General features: G+C 44.1%; 3 protein-coding genes across 5 annotated transcripts; 2 read left to right on the top strand and 1 right to left on the bottom strand.

Moving 5' to 3' along the window:
• The first annotated feature begins 82 nt into the window (after nucleotides 1-82).
• Nucleotides 83-19,974, top strand: LOC1270082 (protein cueball). 3 transcript variants are annotated; one of them, XM_308749.5, is made up of 4 exons: nucleotides 83-631; nucleotides 14,692-16,318; nucleotides 17,547-17,811; nucleotides 17,902-19,974. In XM_308749.5, exons 1-4 carry the CDS (start codon nucleotides 544-546, stop codon nucleotides 18,034-18,036), a joined length of 2,115 nt encoding a protein of 704 aa, XP_308749.5. In that variant the 5' UTR covers nucleotides 83-543; the 3' UTR covers nucleotides 18,037-19,974. The 3 variants fall into 3 exon arrangements, with proteins under 3 accessions (XP_308749.5, XP_061504528.1, XP_061504529.1); XM_061648545.1 differs by having other exon boundaries at nucleotides 106-4,665; XM_061648544.1 differs by having other exon boundaries at nucleotides 17,547-19,974.
• On the top strand, nucleotides 4,672-7,643 carry LOC133391894 (uncharacterized). Its single transcript, XM_061648561.1, has 2 exons — nucleotides 4,672-6,077; nucleotides 6,148-7,643. Exon 2 carries the CDS (start codon nucleotides 6,167-6,169, stop codon nucleotides 7,199-7,201), a length of 1,035 nt encoding a protein of 344 aa, XP_061504545.1. The 5' UTR covers nucleotides 4,672-6,077; nucleotides 6,148-6,166; the 3' UTR covers nucleotides 7,202-7,643.
• Nucleotides 8,437-11,075, bottom strand: LOC133391893 (uncharacterized). Its single transcript, XM_061648560.1, has 2 exons — nucleotides 10,003-11,075; nucleotides 8,437-9,932 (listed from the first exon to the last, which is right to left on the bottom strand). The coding sequence occupies exon 2, from the start codon at nucleotides 9,911-9,913 to the stop codon at nucleotides 8,879-8,881; it is 1,035 nt and encodes a 344-aa protein (XP_061504544.1). The 5' UTR covers nucleotides 9,914-9,932; nucleotides 10,003-11,075; the 3' UTR covers nucleotides 8,437-8,878.
• Nucleotides 19,975-20,153: the final 179 nt, after the last annotated feature.

The raw sequence follows: 20,153 nt of genomic DNA, 5'->3' as shown, positions 1-20,153 counted from the left end.
AAAGGAAAAAGGAAATTTTTCAACCCATCCATCCAACCCTGTCAAGCACGTCCAGCTCGCCAAGCACCTGTCACAACACCGAACTGACAGCTCTCGCAGGGGAAGGGGACTACGTGATTTCACGACACGGGTTCGGTACCGTGCAGCAAAAAAAAAGCGGACCACCTTTTGCAATCGAAAACCAAATGCCGAATGGTGCAGACGCCTCTTCGCTCTCTGTGCCGTCCGCGCGTGTAGTGTGATGAGTGTGAAGCCGTAGCTAGCTTATCTCTCCGCACGTTTCCTGCAAACTGTCCAACACCCTGCCGCACCGGAACACCGCAAGTTGGCGGATTTCCTATCGCTGGGGATCCAGCGTTTTTTCACGGGCCGTGTGTTTGTGATTGCGTGAAAACGTGGAATTTGCGAATCCGTGGTGAAGTGTGCGTTTAGTGCGTTATCACACCGGCTCGTGAAACTTCTTCCCTCAACTCCGGATCTTTCTTGTAGTGTGCGTGCGTGTGCTTGTGTGTGTGTGTGTCTGTGTTGGCCAAATCATCCAGCATGAAGAGTCCTTGCCGTGCTGCGGCAGGATGGTTGGTGCTACTTCTATCGTCATGCTGCCTCGGTTATGTCATAGCCACCGAATGGGGTAAGTGCGGCAACGAGATGTGTTAGGCGGAGGGTGGACTCGCGCCTTCTTGCGATTGCGGACGTCGTCACTGGGCGACGGCGCTCGTGACCAAACACTGTGACGACCGAGTCGAGGAGTGCAGAAAAAAAAATACAAAAAAAAAGAAAAACATCGTTTCTTTTTTATCTCGCGCATCCAAAAATAATCATTTTCAGCATACCCGCCCATACGAAACGGTTCGGGAGTTTACTACACCGGTTGTCGTTGTAGTAGCGTGTAGTAGGGGCCGCCTTGCCCGAGACGTGTTGCTACTCTCGCCCAGTTCCTTACTTGCTTCAAAGGTGGGCGGTTATTTAACGTTTGCCTCAAATGGCCATTGGTGTGCATCCTTTTTGGCACGCGCGTGTGTAGCTCCGAGGACTTTGCAAACTGTGGTGAAATTAGTCGCCAAAGCAACAGAGCCGCACACTCCTTCATCTACATAATTGTGAAGGGAACTTGGTGCAGATTGCTTTGATCGTGGATCATATTGGATTATGTGGTCGTCAACCGATGTAGAAAAGAAAATCCCATTACCAAATACTCTAATTGGAATCGAACAAGTTTATTTGAATCTCAATTTAAGCGTCTGGGGTTCGAATTAGTAGGCTCCACCAATAACCATTGCTCAAGCGCCAACCGCTGTAAAGTTGTTTGGTCCTTCGAACCGGATTTTTTACTTTGAATAGAGTTTTATGAAACTTTGACGATTTATAATACTCTTATTAATGGTTGATTTTTTTATTGATTAAAATTGGAATTTATTCAACATTCCCTATTTGTTTATCTGGCTGTTTGTGTGTGTGTTTAATGGTTTACGATCAGTTCTTTTGAACCGCTAACATACTAAAGGTCTTTCCTTTTATTTTATCTTTTTGAACACCCCCGTACGATCGACAACCACTTCGACCAGACATATTAAGCTCTGTCTGATGCTTTCATTAGACAATGACTGTTTGCACCAATCACCCGACTACCATAACCAGGCCGCGTTTTCCTTCGGTTCGTCGGTTTCAGCCTATCGAACCAATTATACGTTCCCGTACTTTTAACTGTGCAGATTTCGCGCAACGGCCAAGTGATTTTTGTCTTTGGCCTTTTTTTTTTATTTTGGAAAGTCAAAACTGCCCCAACAGCAAACGGCGGTCAAAAGTCCATTCCATTCGTCACGTACGCACATCGATCTTCGGTGGAGTGTTTCGGGGGAAGGAGAGGGGGTGGACGAATGGGTATATTATATGTTTTATTACTCCTTCACTCTGCTCCACTATGTTTAGGCGGGGGGGTAGGGCTTTGGTTTTTTCATTATAGTTTTGCACCAGCGCTCCAATGAATGATTGAAACGCCCAAGCCCATACAAACTCCGCTCGAAGGAGTTCATACCACGATCACCAGAGGGTGAGGGGAGAGCCACAGTACCGAACCACCGCAATGGTCCGCAATGAACTTGATTGAATGTTCCGCCAAAGTTGCCATTTAACGTCCCGCGTTTCGCTCGTTCGTCTCTCGTGATCATGATCGTGATCATCGTGTGCGCAAAACAATCAACAGCAATGAAAGTGACACGCGTTTGAAAGTGTCCTTTGGCGGTATGGTTTTTCTCGTTTCAAAACCGTTTCACCAACCAAAGCTTGGGAGAGATAGAGAGAGAGGTAGCAAAAATAAATCCCCAAAGATTCCCTCACCCATCAACCGGGTGATGAACGTTAGTAAATATGTTCCTGATTTGATTGTCAGCTCTCCCCGACACGTTCGAACAATTCATAAGACGCATTTTGTGCGCTGTGGTTTTTGATAAGGCACGCTCCAACTAAATGGTTGGATGTAAAATGGTTGCTACATATTATGGTTGATCCTGCGGGATGGGATTGTTTCATTGGATGTAAACAATTGTTTAATCAATTTAATCTGTTAACAATCTCTAGTGATCGAGCAGCGGCCTGAGATGCTTAGAAGGATTATTGGTTCTATACTGGTTTATTTTTAAAGCGGTGTTCCCCTTTGGACCTGTGAGACCTGTGAACCTATGTTTAGTAAGCTGTTTCGTTTTGAACTTTACATCGACAAACAACAGAAGAATCCTCCTTCAAAATAAGTAACATTTCACCTCTATACCGTCAATCCGCTGACGGTGTCTTAGTCTCTCGGCCGGCTTCACTGGGAATGACGCGATCATTTTGGCCATATTTGGCTTATCAAAAATAAGAACCGCATACAAACCACTACACACGCAATCTCCTAAAACATTCCTCCTGCCGAAGAGAAACGAAGAAAAAAAAACAACAAACTTCCCAAGGCGCCAAAGGTGGCCAACAGGCGCGGCAGAGCGTTGATAAGGCCAACGTGTGCTCCCTCAGTTATCTTGCACCGGCTTTGGTGGTAAATCTTTGCACCATTACACCGACACGACGAACGGTAGTGGTGATGCGGCAATGTTTTGCGACTGTGAACGATTCGATCGAGCTTGTGTTTAAAGGCACAATTCAAGGTTACCATCATCACCTTTACGGCGGGAGCATACGCAAAGATGTTGCAACGCATTTAGCTTTGTTTTTAATGAAGTAATCATAGGGATCAGCATCCTGTTGAATGTATAAATAAAGAAATATCGTTTACGTTTAGGGGCGACCCGGTGGTCTATTCGATAGATGCGCCGTGTACCAGCAAACCGCTCGAGATTGATTCCCATACGGATCCCATCCACACATAGATAGAACTTGCTGGTTGTCTTATTATAACAAAATAAGCCTCTAAAGCCTGAACAGACAGACATCAACATAATGAGCCTTGATCGCATCGTAGGTCAATTACGTCAAAGAAAAAATAATAACTGTTTAAATAGGGCTAGGTAGGGCATGCGCCATCAAATCGTTTGTTAATGGTAGACGACTCGCCCGACACAATTAAGTAATGGATTTTGTTCTACTCTCATGTGAGAGCACCCCAGCAAGTAAAAACTTGTTATATCTTTCTTTCAAATTATATTCTTTAAAATAAGAAGTTTGCGACAATTATGCTTGAAACCTCTTCAGGCTTCTTTAACCCTAAAATTCTACAAGAAGGAAGATATTTGCAGAAGTTTAGCCTTCCAAATGAACTCCTCGGTTTAAACTGCTTGTAAATTTAGATTAGCTTTTCCTTTCAACACATTTTGAATTCATGGTATATTAATCTTTTTTGCAGTTATTTGGCATTAGCTGTACTAGCTAAACTACAAGCTCCAGATTAAATCTTTCATTACCATTGGATAGATAATCTTTTAGAGCAACGATGAAACTAAAAAAAACATTTTTCTTTTAATTTTATCACATTTTAGCCAAAATGTAACAACCTGAATTCGATGTCTAACCATTGATAACTCCTATGCTTACTCCTATGGGGGTCACAGTTGGGGTCAACATTTAGTTTTCATTAGCAAAGAGAGCCAATGGCCACTCAGAGCCACTCGGACTACATACAAATGATTAAAGATTGAAAAGATTGTAATAAAATGAAATAAGAATATTATAAAAATGTTAAAAACAATGTTAACATATCTGTCTAAACATCTATAGTACTAAACCAATCAAGCTAAACCATAAATTCAATTGGCCTCTGGCTCTTTAGAGCGATTAACTGTGACCATCAATCAAAGGACTATGCTAGGCCCGCTATTTTATAATCCTTGGACAAGACGAAACAGATCGAAGGTTAATGTACATTCCAGTGCAAAATTGTGTACATTTGAATACTAAGCCAGACCCGAAATTAGGCGCGACCAAAACCATTGCGTTTCATGAAACCAGTTATTCCAGAACGGACCCCACCTGTCCGCTGTAACCTCACACGACACTACTCTGCGCCGTCAACAATCCAAAAGCCAAAAGGATCGTGACCGGTAGTGCACGGCACGACGCAACAAATCAAACCTTTAATGCTCCAACCACCTGTTGAAACAACGTGCTCCGGACTCTGCTCTCTGTCACCGTTGTGAATGGATGCTGTGGTCGTCCCTCTGCGCCTGTCCGGAAACGGTGAGAAAACAACCCTCTCCGGGTTCATTGTACCCCTTCCAACATACTTACACTTCCTGCTGGGCAGTTAGTAAGTGTAATCGAACCACTTTTTTTTTCTTCTGCCCATCTCAACCGTTACAGTCCAGACCGATGCGGTGATCGGTTGATATTGTTGTTTTTAATTCCCTTTTTTATGCGCTGTAAAAGCAACTGCAAGCCTCCCCGATCAGTCTCTCGTGCAGGTGCCGGTGTCCGACAGGTTTTACGTGCGGCACGATTTGACCCTTTGTATTTCCCACCCGCTTGCCGGAACCGGGGCGAAGGGGTAACGCGATTGTTGCTGCTTCCGTTATGCGTTCTTGCTTCGAGCTCTTTGTTTTGCGCCAGCATAAGAGTTTGCTTGATCGAGTAGTGAGCTGAGGGATTGTGCTAAAACAAAAAAACCCTCACAAACACGCAAAGATCCGGCACCGACGGTTGGGGGGAGGAGGAGAGAGAGAGGTAGGTCAGATTTACGTCAAAACCCGTGTGCGCGCACGATCGCCGGTATGTTCTGTTTTCATTAAGGGAGAAGGAACACGATCGACAAGTGCGGCGCAGTTATGCCAAGCCAAGCTCTCTACTTCCTTCTTCTAAGCTGCGTGAAGGCATGTTTGCTTGTTTTTGATAGGAACAATCCGCTTCAAATTCTAGCGCAATACGCAAAGGCAACACGTTGCGTTGCGTACTACAGGGTTTTCCAGTGGTTCTGATAACTTTGAGATGCTTAACGGACTCTATCGCACGGGAAGTGATACTTTTGGCGCGTTAGCGATAAATCTGTAACTTTACTGAACTCTATGTGACGGGAAGTAGATTCTTTGGCACCTTTTTTGGACAAGTCATTTGGGTGCCGTTTGCCAGCTGGGTTTTCGTATACATGAGGTGGTTGAAGTATTGCTATTTTCAATAATACACATCAATATAAAATTTGCACTATATATGGCTATACACATTTATTAAAATTATGATCAAAGCATGATATGTTTTGTAAATTATCGAGTGATGTTATTTTACTTCAATTTATGTTGCTTTGTTATGGAAGAGTAATAACATTCAAGTCAACTAGCGTTTATAAACATTCGCGAGTGAAATCATCTGCTGTCAATTCGAATGGGTGGGAAACAACTACAACAACAATTTTCCACAACCAAACGCATTCCGAAAATATCGCTTCAAAAAAGGTTTCATGCTGTCGTGGCTGTGCTGTGCACCAAAACATAATAGTGCTAATTCGTGAATCTTATTGCACACAGTATGTATTTAAGCCCATAACACTTGAAGTAGTTGTAATTATTTACGTGTTCCGAATGTTACAGGTGTTTCAATATAACCGAAATCATTGGATGCTGTTTGTGAAGATCGATTGTGTCATCATTTTACAAGCAAAAGTAAGTCATTGCATATCCAATGCCTAAGAGCGCTTTGTCCTCTAATGACTTTCTTATATATACTATACAGCTCAAATATTATAACAGACATGGAGCCCAATACAAGTGCAGCTACACGACGTGTTGTAAAAACCACATCCGATAGCGACAGGAAGCGGGTCATAACGGCGTATGAAAATGGCTCAGCTCCATCAGCAATAAGCCAAATGCTTAATATAAAGAGACCAACGGTGTATGGAATCATAAATAAATACAATGCAACTTGGCAAATCGCTGCAGCTAAGCGTGGTGGCACCTGTAAAAAAAAGTTGTCGCAGGATGCGGTAGAAAGCATTCGAGCCTGGATCGACGAAGATTGTGCGATCACGCTGAAGTCACTGGCACAGAAAGTATTTGAACGACACGGTGTACACGTTAGCATCTCAACTATAGCCAGGGAAGTAAAGGGCTTCAACTACTCCTTTAAAATGCTGCAAAAAATACCTGAAAGGCGCAACACAACTGCTACGATCGAGGAACGTACCACATACGCCAGAAACTTCTACCAAATAACAAGGGCATTTCCTGTAAGCGGATTAATATATTTGGACGAAGTGGGATTCAACGTGAGCATGCGGACAAGCAAGGGCAGATCTCAGAAAGGAACGCCAGCAGTAACCGTGGTTCCTCAAATTAGAACTAGAAATATATCGATAGTATGTGCAATGAATTCGAATGGGATCGTACATTACGTCACCCACAACCAACCTGTAAACAGAGAGCTATTTACCAATTTTATTTATGAGCTTAAAGATATATTGCGATCCAAAAACATTAATAGAAGCTATTTAATAATGGACAACGTTGCTTTCCACAAGAGCCAGTCCGTGCAGGAAGCTATAGGAACCGTTATAGACAAACCTCTCTATCTACCCCCATATTCTCCCTTTTTAAACCCCATAGAGAATATGTTTAGCAAGTGGAAGAATTATGTAAAAAGATCTAACTGCACTAATCACGACCAACTAATGGAAGCTATATGCAACGGAGCAAATTATGTTACCGCAGAAGATTGCGAAGGGTTTATAAACAACATGTGGAACTACATGTCACGCTGTTTAAGCGGTGAAGAAATATTAGATTAGATGTATCTTTATTCTTTGATAGCTCCTTTGATAGAATTCAATAGTTTTATTCAATAGTTTAGATAGATGAGATTAATTAGTAGTAGTTAAGTCGATTAACACTTCAATGGAAAACCGTACTCCAAGAATTTTTCCTCAAAATGTGCTGTGCAGTTTCCTCAACAGTTATTACGTTTTTTTTTTTTCATTAGTTAAGTTCTTCATCTTTAGATGGAAAAACGATACTCAAAGAGTTCCTTGAAAACGTGCTGTGCAGTTTTCTCATCATTAATTACTTTTTTTAGTCAGTAGTAAATATCTTGATTGTTAGATGGAAAACAATACTCAAAGAGTTCCTTGAATAAAATACAATGCAATTTTCGAACGTTTCTTAAATCAGTTTGTTTTAGTTCTGAAAGAAAAACTAAGCTGTTTGCTTTCTTAAACCAGCTTTTATTTACGGCAAAACCCTGCCAGTATATGCCATCGTCAAGAGGCCCGGATCGCCATACAACACATCATGCTCCCGATTCATTCTTCTACTCAACACTTTCTGTTCAAACATACCGCTAAAGATGACCCTAAGTAGCACTCGTGTCCGTAGTAGTGATGGGAGAATTCTATAAAAGCCTGGTTCAATTCCGAATGACTTCGCCAGAGACGAAAGCGCCTTAGAAAAGTTGGTGCAAAACTCCAGACTATGAATCAACCGAAGCCGCTTTTTCGGGATTAGCAAGACGAAAATCATGACGATATCGAATACTAAGACAGCGTGCCGTACAAGTGGATTTGCCTATTTTCTTCGGTCGAACTACGTTTTATGATATTCTTCAGTATAATTTTTTATTATTCTTTATTATATTTTTTAACACATTCAACTTTCGCGCACAAGCTGGTGCTGTCTTTACTCCGAATGGCTCTGACGATTTAAAAGCACTTCAAAGCACGCTGTCTTAGTATTCGATATCGTCATGATTTTCGTCTTGCTAATCCCGAAAAAGCGGCTTCGGTTGATTCATAGTCTGGAGTTTTGCACCAACTTTTCTAAGGCGCTTTCGTCTCTGGCGAAGTCATTCGGAATTGAACCAGGCTTTTATAGAATTCTCCCATCACTACTACGGACACGAGTGCTACTTAGGGTCATCTTTAGCGGTATGTTTGAACAGAAAGTGTTGAGTAGAAGAATGAATCGGGAGCATGATGTGTTGTATGGCGATCCGGGCCTCTTGACGATGGCATATACTGGCAGGGTTTTGCCGTAAATAAAAGCTGGTTTAAGAAAGCAAACAGCTTAGTTTTTCTTTCAGAACTAAAACAAACTGATTTAAGAAACGTTCGAAAATTGCATTGTATTTTATTCAAGGAACTCTTTGAGTATTGTTTTCCATCTAACAATCAAGATATTTACTACTGACTAAAAAAAGTAATTAATGATGAGAAAACTGCACAGCACGTTTTCAAGGAACTCTTTGAGTATCGTTTTTCCATCTAAAGATGAAGAACTTAACTAATGAAAAAAAAAAAACGTAATAACTGTTGAGGAAACTGCACAGCACATTTTGAGGAAAAATTCTTGGAGTACGGTTTTCCATTGAAGTGTTAATCGACTTAACTACTACTAATTAATCTCATCTATCTAAACTATTGAATAAAACTATTGAATTCTATCAAAGGAGCTATCAAAGAATAAAGATACATCTAATCTAATATTTCTTCACCGCTTAAACAGCGTGACATGTAGTTCCACATGTTGTTTATAAACCCTTCGCAATCTTCTGCGGTAACATAATTTGCTCCGTTGCATATAGCTTCCATTAGTTGGTCGTGATTAGTGCAGTTAGATCTTTTTACATAATTCTTCCACTTGCTAAACATATTCTCTATGGGGTTTAAAAAGGGAGAATATGGGGGTAGATAGAGAGGTTTGTCTATAACGGTTCCTATAGCTTCCTGCACGGACTGGCTCTTGTGGAAAGCAACGTTGTCCATTATTAAATAGCTTCTATTAATGTTTTTGGATCGCAATATATCTTTAAGCTCATAAATAAAATTGGTAAATAGCTCTCTGTTTACAGGTTGGTTGTGGGTGACGTAATGTACGATCCCATTCGAATTCATTGCACATACTATCGATATATTTCTAGTTCTAATTTGAGGAACCACGGTTACTGCTGGCGTTCCTTTCTGAGATCTGCCCTTGCTTGTCCGCATGCTCACGTTGAATCCCACTTCGTCCAAATATATTAATCCGCTTACAGGAAATGCCCTTGTTATTTGGTAGAAGTTTCTGGCGTATGTGGTACGTTCCTCGATCGTAGCAGTTGTGTTGCGCCTTTCAGGTATTTTTTGCAGCATTTTAAAGGAGTAGTTGAAGCCCTTTACTTCCCTGGCTATAGTTGAGATGCTAACGTGTACACCGTGTCGTTCAAATACTTTCTGTGCCAGTGACTTCAGCGTGATCGCACAATCTTCGTCGATCCAGGCTCGAATGCTTTCTACCGCATCCTGCGACAACTTTTTTTTACAGGTGCCACCACGCTTAGCTGCAGCGATTTGCCAAGTTGCATTGTATTTATTTATGATTCCATACACCGTTGGTCTCTTTATATTAAGCATTTGGCTTATTGCTGATGGAGCTGAGCCATTTTCATACGCCGTTATGACCCGCTTCCTGTCGCTATCGGATGTGGTTTTTACAACACGTCGTGTAGCTGCACTTGTATTGGGCTCCATGTCTGTTATAATATTTGAGCTGTATAGTATATATAAGAAAGTCATTAGAGGACAAAGCGCTCTTAGGCATTGGATATGCAATGACTTACTTTTGCTTGTAAAATGATGACACAATCGATCTTCACAAACAGCATCCAATGATTTCGGTTATATTGAAACACCTGTAACATTCGGAACACGTAAATAATTACAACTACTTCAAGTGTTATGGGCTTAAATACATACTGTGTGCAATAAGATTCACGAATTAGCACTATTATGTTTTGGTGCACAGCACAGCCACGACAGCATGAAACCTTTTTTGAAGCGATATTTTCGGAATGCGTTTGGTTGTGGAAAATTGTTGTTGTAGTTGTTTCCCACCCATTCGAATTGACAGCAGATGATTTCACTCGCGAATGTTTATAAACGCTAGTTGACTTGAATGTTATTACTCTTCCATAACAAAGCAACATAAATTGAAGTAAAATAACATCACTCGATAATTTACAAAACATATCATGCTTTGATCATAATTTTAATAAATGTGTATAGCCATATATAGTGCAAATTTTATATTGATGTGTATTATTGAAAATAGCAATACTTCAACCACCTCATGTATACGAAAACCCAGCTGGCAAACGGCACCCAAATGACTTGTCCAAAAAAGGTGCCAAAGAATCTACTTCCCGTCACATAGAGTTCAGTAAAGTTACAGATTTATCGCTAACGCGCCAAAAGTATCACTTCCCGTGCGATAGAGTCCGTTAAGCATCTCAAAGTTATCAGAACCACTGGAAAACCCTGTATTACTCTTCCATAACAAAGCAACATAAATTGAAGTAAAATAACATCACTCGATAATTTACAAAACATATCATGCTTTGATCATAATTTTAATAAATGTGTATAGCCATATATAGTGCAAATTTTATATTGATGTGTATTATTGAAAATAGCAATACTTCAACCACCTCATGTATACGAAAACCCAGCTGGCAAACGGCACCCAAATGACTTGTCCAAAAAAGGTGCCAAAGAATCTACTTCCCGTCACATAGAGTTCAGTAAAGTTACAGATTTATCGCTAACGCGCCAAAAGTATCACTTCCCGTGCGATAGAGTCCGTTAAGCATCTCAAAGTTATCTGAACCACTGGAAAACCCTGTAAAATTAGGTGACGCCGGTAAGGTGTTCAAAAATACCAGCGCACCAATATTGCAGTTTGGCGTTTTTCATTGTCTATTTTGTTTCCTTTTTTTAGCGTTTGCTCCATTTCGGACAGGAAATGGTGGTCCGAAAAAAAATCGCTGCTCGCAAGGCCAGCAGTCACCGACGATGATCGCCAGCACAAACGAACCTGCAAGTGCCCATGAACCCTCTCGCCTAACCCGACGTGTCGTGCCTCTCCTCCATCCATCACACGAAAGCGAAAGTGTACCCGCAATGGTGGCGGCGGCGTGATTCTTGACACGAATTTGGCGCTACCGGAAGACCCGCGTGAAGGTGCTGGTGCAAGCTTCCGGTTGCGGCCGATTGTTTAATCCATCACTTGAAACGGTCGACGGGGTGCAGATTTCCCCCCCCCCCCCCCCCCCCCCAGGAGACTACTACCGATCGACTTGAGGCATGTGGTACAATACGCTGTCTTAGCACCTAGCACACAATTGCTAATCAAACGGGCGGAATGGACGCGTGGGCACGACTCCGATTGTGTAGCTGTGTGTTGAATGTTTTTACTATTGCTCTTCTTTTCCCACCGTATCGTTGGCAACCGTCACGCGGAAAGGGGTGATAACAGGGCGACATTTTTCACCAAACACCGCTATCGACGTGTCCTCCCCATGGTACCACCGATGATGATGCTGATTGGTATCGATGATATTTGCCAAAAATTGAACTAGTAAACGCATGCAGCGGGCCAGGCTCGTGATTTGTTCGATCCACTCTTAATCACGATCACGGTGCCGAGAGCCAATCGTGACGTGACTTTACCGGCCGAGGCCGATTGCGCCTGTCGTGCGGCGGGTTCGGCGGCGGCACCTCTGAAGTGGCATTGCGTATTATTTACAGCCCGTCCAGATAATCGGGTACTGGAACCAAAACTACTCCAAACCGAAGTGGGTACACTGTCCAAATCACGTACAAACAACCGGTGAACAAAGCTTGTAATTGGAATGCATTTAAATGCCCGGTAATGTTGTGGCCATTACATTTTCTTGCTCAACGCGCTTATCAATCAGCTTATGAAAAAGATGTTCAGTTTTTTTAAGGGAAAGCAGCACATATCAGCATTCATTTGGCAGCGTTTATCAGAGAGTTTGAATCCCGCAATGACTCACAGTGGGTCTGAGTCGCCCGCGTATGCTTTTTGTTTCGTATGATGGTTTCGTGGGTGATTGGACGCCCTCTCACGTGGTATGTGGTGGTGGTGGTGGTGGTGGTGGTGGTGGTGTACCTGCCAGAAAATGACCCCGCCAATCGCACAAAACATTAGAACCTCCTAGACAATGCATTCCATTAGTGGGCACGCCGATAGACGATCCCTTCCAAAGCCAAACCACTTCCCCGTATGCGATTGTTTTCTAAGCAATAATGACACCTGTAAAAACGAAATGATAGTTTTGCCTACGGCACGGTAGGTTTTCTTTTTCCTAGTATGCTTCTCTTCTGGTGTACTTGTGAGGTTTGAGTAAACTTCTCAGCTCAGTAAAACGCACACTCACTCGTCGTCGCACGCATTGGCATTTGTTTGTTGGGTTATTTCAAGTGTGAACTGTTGCTGGAGAAACCAGATACACCCTCTGTTACCTGTAACAAAAAGGGGGGGGGGGGATGTAATTCTCGGTAGCGAAAATTCCAGCAACGATCATATTTCGAAAATTCCATGGGGAGATATTCTCTCAGAACGATGATCTACGGTGCTACATTATCGCGTCATTAGCGTGCGTCTAAACGCGTATTGTTCAGGGGTTTTTTTCCAGGTTACATTTTATGAACCCAATTTATACAGCTGGACGTCCCGCGGAAGAATACATTTAAATAAAGATCTGGATAGTGATCTTTCTTCGCAAAACACCACAATAATACGCAATCAAAATCAACCCTGTTTCAATAAAAAAAGGGAAACACACAAATCATCAGCTTCCTGCCCAATGCTCCTCGTGCGATCCTCGATTTTCATCAACAAAAACTGCACAAATTCCGCTGATCCATCGAAATGCGCGAACCGCGCTGGAAGCGAATTGTGCAACCCCGCGTGAGAAGAGAACACGTTCAACGAAACCGAACGTTTGCTGCATCGCACGTAACACAATCGGTCGGTCGGTGGAGCCAGCAAGAAGGGGTTCCGGTTTGAAGGGGGCCACTGCAAACCACGATCGCGATATGGTGCATAGCACCGTGGCATCTAATTTGTAACACAAGGTTCCTCACCTTTGCCAACCTTCTAGATGCCCGGCACCGCATTGACCATCAGCGAGCCACGGCATTTTACGCTGTCTGTGCGGTGGTGTGCTTGCAAATGTGCGAGACATAATTTGCACATTCGGTTGCTTCTGTGGCCATTAGCACTGTGTGCAGTGGTCGTGATGAGAGCGCTCCATTTCGGCCCCCCCTGAGGCGGAATGTGGAATTAACTGCGAGTTGTGTTGAATTGCTTTTGAAGGCAGTTTTTTGTTTGGGTTCGAAATTCGATTGCCTACGTTGAGAATTTCTTCGTAAAATTGCTGCTTTTAGGTTTTTAGTACAAAATTGATGCGTGTCCTGCAAGATGGTAGGAAGAAATACATGCAAATAAAAGAAAATTTCCTATTTTTAATGTTACACCAGGTTTACGTGAGCATTCTTCCCCAGATTGTGGTTTATCGACTATGCCACTTTTATTTCCCCTTTAACACACCTTTATACACTGTCTCCTCCCGGTGGCTATCTTATCGATCTGTTTGATCATAAACATTATTGGGTAGCAGCAGAGTGATTTTAAACGCCCCGATAGGAGGGGGATAGCCGACAGCCCATCCTATAACACCTAATGTCTGCCAATTTGTGTCTCGATCTTGCGTGAGAAGATAGCAGCATTTTGCAAGCTTGCCTACTTCCTGGTGCAGATTAGGGTTGGGTTTCATGAATCTTTCGTTAAGATACACTCATATGAATCTTCAGTGATGAGTGATTCGAATTTCGAGTCGTATTTTCAAAGATTCACGAATCTCTAATGATTTACAAATCTTCAAAGATTCAAAAATACTCAAAGATTCACAAATCTTCAAAGATTCACGAATCTTCAAAGGTTCATGAATCTTCAAAGGTTCATGAAGCTTCAAAGATTCATGAATTTTCAAAGAATAATGAATCTCTAAATATTCAATAATCTCCAAGAATTCATGAATCTCCAAGGATTCATGAATCTCGAAAGAAGAAGTCTCGAAAGCCTGTAAAGGCTGGTATGACCACGTAGGTTATAACGCCAAGAATAATAAAAAGCTTAAGCTCTATGAAAGTTTAGAGATTTATCACTCTAAATCACTTGATATTCATTAATCTTTTGAGATTCATGAACTTTTTGAGATTCATGAACCTTTTGAGATCCACGAGAATCTATCGAGATTCATGAATCTTTCCAATAGAGATGCAGATTCATTGAATCATATCAAAGATTCATTCAGATTCATTGAATCTGAATCCGATTTACCCAACACTAGTGCTGATTGGGCGGGTTCTTATTCCTAGTTTAAAGAAAAAACGTTTACTAATTCCAATTCTCTTGTGCAATTCTCTCTTCCCGGCCAAAACAGCGGCGGCAGTGACCACGGACAATGGCATTTTGTTTTTCGATTCCAACTGGCGCAAGATTTCATCTGCCGCGCATCAGTACAGCCGCATCTCGGCGTTCGCGTACGACGAGGTGCTCGGCAAGCTGTACTTTGCCGATCTGGACCATCCCGAGTATCGGCTGTTCGCGCTCGACTACGACGATACGGACGAGCTGCACAAGGTGACGAAGCTGTTGCCGAAATCGGCCCAAACCGCCTACATCAGCGGTATGGCGTTCGATCATCTCGAGCGCCGGCTGTACTGGACGGAGAAGGGCACCCGGTCGGTGTACTACGTGGCGATTGATGATCTGCTGAGCTCGACGCGATCCGCCGCTGCTGCGGCGAACGGAACGGCTGCTGCTGCTGCTACTGCCGTTGAAGCAACCACCAGTGCATCACCGCCATCCTCCTCCTCGCCCGTGCAGCTGGTCGCCACGGTGCAGCCCGATCACGAGCTGGCCGGCCTGGCGATCGACGAATGCCGCCGGCATCTGTACTGGACCAACTGCTACCCGAAAACGTCCAACATTGTGCGCGCCGCCATGAACGGCACCGTGCTGAACGTGCACGAGGAGCAGGTGTACCTGCCGAAGGGCATCACGGTGGACCACTACCGCAACCGGCTGTACTGGGTGGAGAAGAAGTACGGCCGCCGGTACACGATCGAGAGCGCCGATCTGGAGGTGAACGATCAGCGCACCCTGCAGACCGGGCTCGACCGGCTGCCGGCGGACATTGCGGTCAAGAACGATTACATCTACTGGACCGACCAGGAGAACAATGAGATCTACGAAATGTCCAAGGAGCCGAACGCACCGTCCCGCACCGTGTACCGGGGCGAACATCCGTCCGCGGTGATACTGCGCGCGAACCTGCTGCTCGAGCATCAGCGCAACAATCCCGACTGCCGGTCGGTAGTGGACCGCATCCTGGAGAACATGCAAAACAGTAAACCGGCGAGCGTGCTGCAGCAGGAAACGCTACAGCAGGGCCAGCTGACGGTGTGTCTGAACAACGGTACGGTTAATCATCACACCAACGCGTGCCTCTGTCAGCCAGCCTTCGGGGGTAAGCTGTGCGAGATAGATCTGTGCAATAACTACTGCGCCCAGGGCAGCTGCCGTATCGGGCGCGATAATCGCCCCCGGTGTGACTGCGACCGGCGGTACGAAGGGGACCGGTGCGATCGGAACCGTTGCGATGGGTTCTGCCTGAATGGGGGCCGCTGTCAGTTTAGCAACGGTACTGGTGGGCGGACGGTGGAGGAAATGGGCGATCGGACGTGTCTGTGCGAAAGCACCGGTTACAGTGGGGCACGGTGCGAGAATCCAATCTGCGGGACGGATTACTGCTACAACGGAGAGTGCTACGTGGAGGACGGTAAGCGACCAAAGTGCCGCTGCAAGGCAGGCTACCGGGGCGAACGGTGCGAGGAGTACAGCTGCAACAACTACTGCCTGAACGGGGGTCACTGTACGCTCGGTAACGAGACGACAGTGCCGGAGTGCGAGTGTGGCGAGGAGTTTGCCGGCCAGCGGTGCGAAATTGCGGTCCGGCTGTGCAGCACCTACAACGAGGATCCGCAGTGGCAGCAGTACTGTTTGGGGTAAGTGTTTTGGGCGACCGACTAGTGGTGGGAACTCGGAATCGGACCTACCCGATTTCGATTCCGTGTTCGAAATCAATTCCGGAGCCGATTCTGGAGTTGACTCCGGAGCCAATTCCGATTCCGGAACCGCTTTCGATTCCGGAACCAATTCCGGAGCCAATTCCAATTCCGGAGCCGATTCCAATTCCGGAGCCAATTCCGATTCCGGAACCGATTTCGATTCCGATTCCGGAACCAATTCCGGAACCGATTACAATTCTGGAGACAATTCCGAATCCGGAGCCGATTTCGATTCCGGAACCAATTCCGAAGCCAATTCCGATTCCGGAGCCGATTTCGATTTTGGAACCAGTTCCAGAAAACTTCGGAGCTCCGGATTCGATTCCGACAAAAAGTTCATTTTTTCATCACTACGACCAACCCACAACGGTGATCAACCTAACCTAACTTAACGCCTAACCATGACCCAACCAACTCTCCGAAGTTGCTCTATCTTTTGAAATCTCTTTCACGAGCGCCAAAAACGAATTGCGCCTTATTTCCCCAAGGGCGAGAAACGAAACATTCACCGAAAAGCCAGGTGCGCCATCGATCTTTTTTTGCTTTTACTGTTGCCAGTTGGAAACAGAAAATGCGCAGAAAAAAAGCACTTAAACGTGAATAGCTAAATACGCACATGTTGTTGATGCTGTGCGCGAAACTGGTTTTCGTGAGAGGACGCAGAGGGGAGACATAAACAATTGTTTATGTTGTTCCACCAACGGTCGTCGGGGATTAGGGTAGGGAGGGAGCTGTTGTCGCGTTGACATTGTTGCAGCAATTTAAACAATAACAAATTCATAAACACTGCGATAGAGAGAGAGAGAGAGAGAGAGAGAGAGAGAGAGAGAGAGAGAGAGAGAGAGAGAGAGAGAGAGAGAGAGAGAGAGAGAGAGAGAGAGAGAGAGAGAGAGAGTAACTGGATTGTGAACGTAGATTTGCATCCTGGAAGGGTGTCGTTTAATCGTTTGATTAATGATCGACTGGCGGGGAAGGGTTCGAGTCGTGATGGTGTGGGGTGAGATGACACATTGCTTGATAGACTTAGAATGATTTTAAAAAAAAGATTCGCAAGCGGATTAACCAAACTTCTTCCTGTTTGCTTGCACATTTGAAAACCAAAACGGTTGCTTAACGATCTTTTTTAACACATTGTTTTAAATGTTTGCTTGTTTTCTGCTTGCAGCATCTCGAAAACCTTACCACTGATGGAACCGAAGGTAACCTACTGCAAGGAATCGTTCAACCGCACCGTCGTCTACACGTCACTGTGCTTTACCGTCTCGTTCGCGCTGCTGCTCGCGGTCGTGCTCGTCGTCAGCCGGATGATGAAACCGCCGCGGCCACGCATCACCAAAAAGATGGTGGTCACACCGATGACCTCCCGGCCACCGACGACACAGTGCGAAATTACGATCGAAAACTGCTGCAACATGAACGTATGCGAAACGGTAGGGGGAAAAACTAAAAGGAAGGAAGGCAAAATGGAAAGAGGGCGAGCATTAATTTGGATGGTTTTTCTCTTTCTCTCTTTTCTACAGCCCTGCTTTGACACGAAGCTGTTGAAAAAATCGAAAAAAGAGGACAAACAGTTCCTGCTGGAAGACATCGAGGACGTTGGAGGCTCCTACCGCAAGCTGCCCAACTGTGGCGACGGAACGGCGGAGCGCAAATGAGAACCGTTCGCTCCCGGCCGTGGTAGACTAATGAATAATAATGCCTTCTTCGCCTGGCTGCCAGCATCAGCAGCAGCTCGATGGTGGTCGATCGGTGAAATGGCCGCCAGAAGGAAGTCTGATTGAACAGTCGATAGTGCGCGCACGATCGGTGTGAAGAGTGAGCCACAGTACGTGGGGCTTCGTTTACGTCCGGTGGTGTACACACAGGGGGATGCAAAGCTGGCTGGCACTGCTTACAGGCTAGTTGCGGTAGTGATAGCGTTTTAGATTACCTGCCGGGAGGAGGGTGTTGCACGCTAGGTGTGCTCCTCCGTGAAAATACACAGCCATTGTCACCGCCACAGAGAGAGATAGTGTGTGTCCGTGTGTGCGTGTGTGTGTTTGTGGAGCAGCTTAGGAGGTACAGTTTATCAGATGATTATTTGATGGGCAGCTAGAATTTATTCTTCTTCTTCTGTACAAAGGCACTCTCCCTTCATTTGTCGTAAAGCAGCATAGTAAAGAATCCCTCGAAAAAGGCTTCATTTTATAATAATACAATAATACTGCACAATAGTACAAAATTTTCGTTAGAACCTTTCACTCTAAAGCCCATAGACCAACACACACACACACACGGATATACCATAAAGGACATGCTTGTTTGTTATGTTCGAATTCCAACACAACAAGTTTCAATACAGTAAAGAAGCTGCAGTTGGCAAAACCACCACCCCCCCAAGTTCCTGTAAATGTGTAAAATGAATGAAAACACATTTTAGAAGAAGTATATGCCATGTTCTTCTACCGCGCTCACTCTGTAGTATATGTATCTGGGTGCTTAACTTGCAAACCATAAGACCGACCAGTGTTTCAGCCTAGCGCTGAACATTTCAATCGTATGCCCCTTTCGAACAGGGATCGCTCTCGCTCAGTTTGTACATTAATTTAAACCTTTAAATCCGCTGTGAAACACGGTGCACGCCGCCAGTAACTTAACCGAGATGCTTCGAGCCGCTGTGGTTTGAACATCTATGAGGGGGAAAATGATGTAGTGTTAGAAATCACCTCGCGCTTCTTCATCTATCATATTCATTCGTTTTGCTTGTTTGTTTATTATGCATATAAATAGGTGTTTTTTTTATTTTTGGTTTGGTTTGGCCGCCAATGTCCCGTCAACCTTCACCATTGCCCACATTATGTTGCGTTTAGGGTTTAATTTATTTAACTTTAAAAAAGAAATCATACATAGTTAGCGGGCTTCCAGATAAAAAGGAACCAAACTACCCCCTCCCAAGGGTAGTTAGTTTTCTGTTATTGTTATCCTTCCGCAAACCCAAAATGTCTCGCAAAACTTAGATACCGCCTTCCCCTCCCCCAATGAGAGCCATAGAGAGAAGAATGTGTGTTTTTTTTAAATAGCGTGCAACGTTATTGTCGAAACGTCCAAGACGCGATGAGAGCCTGAATCGAATTGCTGTTAGCACCGACCGTAGTAGTAAATTGAGGAACAAAGCGCAGTGCAAACAGAAAAAAAAACAGAAAAACAGACACCCACAAAAAGTCCTAGCGTGAAAGGAATGAAACAGATCTAATAACGGCAGGCGCTGCCTCAATATTCTATTGGAATTGTTAACTTTTAGGAAGATAGTAGTGCTTATATGAAATCATACACACACGCACTTACACCGTGTTACTTAACATAGAAACATAGGAAATGTGATGGAATCGGGGACAGGAAAACTGAAATAGTTAAAAAATGGCAGCAAAAACCAACAGAGAGAGAGGTGAAGGTCTAATATCCACATGAGAATATGTGATATTAGATAAGTTTATAGTTCAAAGTGAACAACTTTATAGTGTGTATATTGCAGGAAGTGGTGCAACACGATGTAAGTAGCAATATTTTCAAAAAAGACTTATTTTAGATAAAAAAAATACAATGGAAAAGCAGTACGATTATTGATTGGGTTTAGTTTGTAGTGTCCGAAATTAAATTCGCGTGTTTAATGTGTCTCCTTGTTTCAAGGACGTTATCACGATTTCTCTCTATCTTGTTGACCTGCTCACGATAGAGCACGTCGGTGTGACATGGCCCGGTCTACAATCATTCTCCAGGATGCTCGATCCCTGGC

Source organism: Anopheles gambiae, chromosome 2 (assembly GCF_943734735.2).
Source record: "Anopheles gambiae chromosome 2, idAnoGambNW_F1_1, whole genome shotgun sequence".
In the NCBI taxonomy this organism is placed as follows: Eukaryota; Metazoa; Arthropoda; class Insecta; order Diptera; family Culicidae; genus Anopheles; species Anopheles gambiae.
This window is presented reverse-complemented; position numbering and strand designations above follow the sequence as displayed.

Coding starts and splice junctions, on each gene's coding strand:
- LOC1270082 (XM_061648544.1), top strand. CDS start 544: ATGAAGAGTCCTTGCCGTGCTGCGGCAGGATGGTTGGTGCTACTTCTA. Junction 632..14,691: donor TGTCATAGCCACCGAATGGG/GTAAGTGCGGCA, acceptor CGGCCAAAACAG/CGGCGGCAGTGACCACGGAC. Junction 16,319..17,546: donor TGGCAGCAGTACTGTTTGGG/GTAAGTGTTTTG, acceptor TTCTGCTTGCAG/CATCTCGAAAACCTTACCAC.
- LOC133391894 (XM_061648561.1), top strand. CDS start 6,167: ATGGAGCCCAATACAAGTGCAGCTACACGACGTGTTGTAAAAACCACA.
- LOC133391893 (XM_061648560.1), bottom strand. CDS start 9,913: ATGGAGCCCAATACAAGTGCAGCTACACGACGTGTTGTAAAAACCACA.